The sequence below is a fragment of the Heteronotia binoei genome, chromosome 3, assembly GCF_032191835.1.
Source record: "Heteronotia binoei isolate CCM8104 ecotype False Entrance Well chromosome 3, APGP_CSIRO_Hbin_v1, whole genome shotgun sequence".
Taxonomy (NCBI): domain Eukaryota; kingdom Metazoa; phylum Chordata; class Lepidosauria; order Squamata; family Gekkonidae; genus Heteronotia; species Heteronotia binoei.
In genome coordinates, this window is record NC_083225.1 from 43207651 (window position 1) to 43214058 (window position 6408).

The following is a 6408-nucleotide window of genomic DNA, read 5'->3' on the forward strand; positions in this document are numbered from 1 at the left end:
TGTTGTTTAGGACCTATGCACTGTGTCCTGGTGGAAACAAGGTACAGAGATTGCTCTCTCTACACTTACAGGCAGGGCTTTTTGGGGGTGGGGGGTGGGGAAAGAGGTGCCTGATCTCTCAAGAGGGAAATGAAGGAGAAGCACACAGATGCCCTTCATTAATGTTTAAACATTTTTTGTGAATTTTGTTTCCACTAAAAAGTTCCAGAACTCTGTTCTGCATTTCCCCAGGAAAAAAGCCCTAGTTTAACCCAGAGTAGTCAGTAGTCTGTTGCTGCAGAATACTAAAGAGTCCAATAGCAGCTCTAAGACTAACAATTTTATTGTAGCATGCATCGGACAAAGAGAGCTATGATTCTCAAAAGCTTACAATAAAAATTTACAATACATTTTACAATAAAATTTGTTAGTCTTAAAGGTGTTACTGGGCTCTTTACTAGTTTAATCCATTTTTTTTAATGTTGCATGTTGCCTGGGGCCTTTAGGGAGGATAAAAATAGTAAAATAAAAATAATATTTAAGATTATTTTCTTCTTTTTGACCTGTATACCATTTTATCAAAAAAGGACAGAAATGCAACCTATTTGCATTTGTGGCATACAGAAGGCTCTCTTTAAGTCATGCCTATAAGTGAGCAGAATGGCAGACAGAAATTACCTTGGGGGAGAAAAATAAGTTTAATAACCTCAAAATAATGTGAGTGTTTGATATAATGCAATACCATGATGGGCCATCGTCCAGATCAATCAAAAATTCATTTGCGTTGGTCCAAGCTTTCACGGTGACCTGGAGACGATCTTGAAACAGCGGGTTGTGAAGAGATTGAAGCCAGTTGTGAAATTTAACAAATAAGTTATTTGTTATCATATAGACATTTGTGGGTTATCAAAATGATAGGTTACACTATTAAATAATTTATATTATATTAATTCCACATGTGTCAGATTAAAATATGTAATGGGGTTAAATGACCCAATCCACTCTCTCTTTTAATCTTCGTGACTAGAGAGACCTGTCATATCAGCCTGTCAGGAAGGTTTTTGATTGAAATTTCATGGGGATATGTATGTTTTCATGTTATTACTTGTCTACTTTTTTTTGACAAATGGCGTTAAACTTTATTATATATGCTGCTGTGGGCTTCATCTGCCTTTGCTTATTTTACAGATGGAAGGCAATTTTTCCCTACTGTCTTTAAATCAAAGCTCAGGCAAGGTACCAGCGAGATGCAGAAGTTAATTCTTGAACTAGCCTTATGCAGCAGTGATAGTGTTGACTTGGTATTGACTCAGAAGTGTGTGGGGGAACAATATTTGGATCTCACTCATGCACTAACTACCTTTTTAAAGGATTTCTTTGTTTTATGCAAACAAAAAGTGCTAAAACTGTTCTTGCATTGCTTCCCTTCTAACATTGATGTAGAGTTGCCAGGTCCAGAAAATACCTGGGGACTTTGGGATTGGAGCCAGGAAACTTTCCCATTCCATAAAATAAATAAATAAAAATACAGCAGTGCAGTTCCCCTGAATACAGTCTTCATTAACTCTTCCCCCAGCACTTGGTTGCACTTCCACTAAATGAAAGTAAACTAGGCTTCCCAACCCTCCCGCCCTGGCGGGGGACCCCAGGTTTTCCAGCCTCTTCCCCCGCTCCCCCAAAAAATGGAAGTGGGGGAGGGGGGGAAATGGCTGCACCACAAGGCTCCCAAGCCAGTGTTGGAGCCTGGCGCCAGGAGAGGCTTTGCCGCGTCAGGTGAGGCGTGACTGGGGGTCCGCACTGCTGCCTGGGGAAGAACCGGTGGGACTTTCACAGGGTAGTCAAGTGGGGCAGGGTGTCCAGCTTGTTGCCTTGGTCGCAGGCCGCAGCGCTCTCGACGCCTTGCAGCCACTCGGTGCACTTCCGCACCAGCCCTTCGTCCAGCGGCTTACAGGCCCCGGTGGCACCGGGCGCCTCTTCCTCGTACTCCACGTCGCCGTAGCGCTGGCACTCATTCAAGAGGGAGACCTGGAGCAGGGCGCGCAAGTCCCCGTCGGGGTTGGAGCCTGGCGCCAGGAGAGGCTTTGCCGCATCGGGTGAGGCGTGCCTGGGGGTCCGCACTCGTTGCCGCTGCTGCTTCTCCAGACTTCGGCGCTGCAGCACCTGCACTGCCTCCGGGGGAAGGCTAAGCGAGAAGCGCAGCGCCGCCTCTCCGCGCCCTCCTTGTGCTGCGCCGAGACTCTCACAGGAGTGTGTGCCTGAGCCCGGCAGCGCCAAGCCCGAGTGGCCCCGGGTGGGAGATGGAGGAGGGAGTCCCAAGAGCGGTGCTGCCGCCTGGCCCGGCGCGAGGTTGCTGCTCCCTTGGGCGGCTCTGCTGCGCGGCAGCTGCTTCGGGAGAGAAGCGCTGGGCCAAGAACTCGAGAAAGCGCCGGAGCACTCCGAAGGCGGCCCTTGACCTTTCCTATGGGGTTAGCACACCGAGTGCATCGTTCCCAGCCGGCCAACGACCCCCAGCTCAGGTAGTTGAACCACACACAGCTGACTGGGCCTCAGGCCGCTCCCTGCTCTCTGGGGGTGGGGGTCACCCCTGGAAGGCTCTTTGGAGCAAAGCTGCTCCAGGAACAGTAGGGCTGTGCGCGGGGAGGCGGGCGCATGCTCTGTGTGGTGCGTCACGTCCTGGGACATGTCAGCGGTGCTTGGGGTGACGGTGCTGCTGTCGGCCGGCGTTCACATCCAGCAGAGCCATCTCAGAGAGGCAAGTGGAGGCCCCTGCCCCATTTGCAGGAAGGTGCCAGCGGAGGCCAAGCCGCATCCCACCCCCCACTCCCGTCACGAGTGCAGGGTCGCGCAGGATTTGACCTTTGGAGTTCAATTATGCTTGTCACAGCCTTCATCTTGGCTCCACCCCTAATGTCTCCTGGCTCCACCCCAAAGTCTCCTGGCTCCACCCCCAAAGTCCCCAGATATTTCTTGAATTGGACTTGGCAACCCTAAAGTGAACACACCCACACACACTCACAAAACAGTCAAAATAAATGCAGTTTTCAAGCACACACTTTTGTGATCTCACTGGGGCAGTTTACTCACGGGAGCTGCTGAATGTAACCATCTGCTGTATTTCAACAACAGGAAAACAAAAGCAGAGCAGCCTAGAGGGTGAAGCTTTCTTCCAAACAAACACATGGACTCTGCTTGCTTCTCTTCCTTTCACACTCTCACTGGGAACACCCATGTGTCTCTGCCTACTCACCGTGCCCATACAGCTTTCCTCTTGGTCTCCCATCCAAGTACTAACTGCAGGATTTAAAGGCACACAGACAGTCCAAAACACAGGCAGTTTGCAGGTTTCTTCTAAGCCTGCCCAGATATAAAGGCACATAGTGACTGTTTGGGAAGGGCTTCCTTCACCGACTAGCTGGCTGGTGGCAGGGAGGAACCTGCAAAACTGGGGGATTCCCCACCAAGACCTGGGGACTGGCAACCCTATGCTAATGCAGCATTTTTTTAATATCAGGAAAGCCTGTGTTTTCAGGACAAAAAAAATGAATTTGTTACTAAAGTTGTTTAGTAACATAACCAATGCAATGTTGGGAAAGGACTGGCAAAAAGTTCCAGCCAAATTGTATTTATATTAAGGTGAGAATCAGGAATTGAAAAAGGTGGCTTGAATCCCAGTGATACCTTCTGTTATGGAAAGGGATGGTAATTTTTGTCAGTTTGTTTGTCTAGCAGCAGCCCTCATGGCTTTCCTGGAAGGAACATAAGAGAAGCCATGTTGGATCAGGACAATGGCCCATCCAGTCCAACACTCTGTGTCACACAGTGGCCAATTATATATATATATATACACACACACACACACACACACACACACACACATACACAAGCACTGTGCTTAATAGCCACTGAAGGACCTCTGCTCCATATTTTTATCTAACCCCCTCTTCAAGTTGGCTATGCTTGTAGCTGCTACTACCTCCTGTGGCAGTGAATTCCACATGTTAATCACCCTTTGGGTGAAGAAGTGCCTCCTTTTATCCGTTCTAACCTGACTGCTCAGCAATTTCATCGAATGCCCACAAGTTCTTGTATTGTGAGAAATACCTTCTCCATCCCATGCATAATCTTGTAAACCTCTATCATGTCACCCCGCAGTCGACATTTCTCCAAGCTAAAGAGCCCCAAGCATTTTAACCTTTCTTTGGAAAGTGTTCCAAACCTTTAATTATTCTAGTTGCCCTTTTCTGGACTTTTTCCAATGCTATAATATCCTTTTTGAGGTATGGTGACCAGAATTGCACAAAGTATTCCAAATGAGACTGCACCATCAATTTATACAGGGGCATTATGATACTGGCTGATTTGTTTTCAGTTCCCTTCCTAATAATTCCCACCATGGCGTTGGCCTTTTTTTATTGCAATCACACACTGTCTTGACATTTTCAGTGAGTTATCTACCAGGACCCCAAGATCCCTCTTCTGGTCAGTCTCTGCCAGTTCACACTCCATCAACTTGTATTTGTAGCTGGGATTTTTGGCCCCAATGTGCATTACTTTGCACTTGGCCACTTTGAACCTCATCTGCCACGTTGACGCCCACTCACCCAGCCTCAACAGATCTCTTTGGAGTTCCTCACAATCCTCTCTGGTTCTCACCACCCTGAACAATTTAGTGTCATCTGCAAACTTGGCCACTTCACTGCTTACTCTCAACTCCAAATCATTTATGAACAAGTTAAAGAGCATGGGACCCAGTAGTGAGCCCTGCGGCACTCCACTGCTTACCGTCCTCCACTATGAAGACTGCCCATTTATACTCACTCTCTGCTTCCTATTAATTAGCCAGTTTTTGATCCACAAGAGGACCTGTCCTTTTACTCCATGACTCTCGAGCTTACTAAGGAGCCTTTGATGAGGAACTTTATCAAAAGCTTTCTGGAAGTCAAGGTAAACAATATCTATCAGGTCTCCTTTGTCCACATGTTTGTTCACCCCCTCAAAGAAATGTAACAGGTTAGTGAGGCAAGATCTTCCCTTACAGAACCCATGCCGAGTCTTCTTCAATAACTCATGTTCATCAATGTGCCTACTCATTTTTTCCTTGATAATGGTTTCTACCAACTTTCCTGGTATTGAAGTCAGACTGACTGGCCTGTAGTTTCCCATATCTCCTCTGGAACCCTTTTTAAAGATGGGGGTGACATTTGCTACAGGAGAGTCCCCTGTTCCCCAAGAGCAGCATTTCAGAGAGATTGATTGAGGCAGGGAAGTTCAGTTCCACTAAAAGAAGTGCCTTCTGATTGCTGATCTTATTGTCAGAATCCTAACCCATTAGATTTTCTTTCCTCATGCTATACTGTCTTCACAGCCACATATAACTTGCAAAAGAAGAACATATCAACTGAACAGGAAACTGTACCTGGGGAAATGCTTCTACTGTTCATTGTGTAATTTACAGTTGTGAGATGATAGGAACCTCTTTTTCTTGCAGGAGCTTTTCTGCATATTAGGCCACACACCCCTGATGTAGCCAATCATCCTAGAGCTTACTAAGAGCCCTCTAAACCTTGTACTAAGAGCCGTATATTGAGAGCCCTCTAAGCCCTGTACTAAGAGCCCTCCAAGCCCTGTACTAAGAGCTCTCTAAGCTCTTGGAGGATTGGCTACATCGGGGGGGGCATGGCCTAATATGCAAAGGAGCTCCTGCTAGAAAAAGAGCCCTGGGAACAGGAATGAGAATAGCATCTTTCCAAGAAAAAAAGGGAGAGCTCAGTCTGGAAAGCTGGGGAATTGTGTGGTTGCTTGCCAACAGGGTGCTGCTAAATGACTGATGGGAAGTTCCTTTCTTACCCCATAGTGTAAGGACTTTGTTTCTTTATCACTCCATCTCTGAGTAGGAGCTTGACTCATGTCCTACAATCCCACCCCTCTCCAATGTGGCATCATCATACTGTGTGTGCAAAGTGCACATGAGAAACTTCCCCCCACTGGGAGACTTAGGCCACTCACTCATAGATGTTCAGCTTAAGCTACCTCATGGATACCCTCTCATGAACTGCTGCCTTGAGATGAGAAGGCTTGCACGATTCAGTGAGGCTGTGGGCTATGCCATGCAGTGCCACCCAAGATGGACAGGCCACAGCTGAGAACCCAGACAAAATGTGATCCACTGGAGAAGGAAATGGCAGCCCATTCCAGTATCTTTGCCAAGAAAACCTCATGGACAGTAACAAAAGGCTAAAAGATATGGCGCTGGAAGATGAGCCCCTCAGGTTAGAAGGTGCCCAATATGCTACTGGGGAAGACCGGAGGGCAAGTCCAAGTAACCGCAGAAAGAGTGAAGTGGCTGGGCCAAAGCTGAAAGGACGCTCAGCTGTGGATGTCTCTGATGGTGAAAGAACAGTTCGATGGAGAAATCAAGGGAACGTTTCG

At 47.3% G+C, this 6408-nt stretch overlaps 1 protein-coding gene across 1 annotated transcript; it reads right to left on the bottom strand.

Annotated features, from left to right (window-relative positions):
- Window positions 1–1806: 1806 nt before the first annotated feature.
- On the bottom strand, window positions 1807–5831 carry LOC132569053 (proline-rich protein 18-like). Its single transcript, XM_060235237.1, has 2 exons — window positions 5827–5831; window positions 1807–2437 (listed from the first exon to the last, which is right to left on the bottom strand). The coding sequence occupies exons 1-2, from the start codon at window positions 5829–5831 to the stop codon at window positions 1807–1809; spliced, it is 636 nt and encodes a 211-aa protein (XP_060091220.1).
- Window positions 5832–6408: the final 577 nt, after the last annotated feature.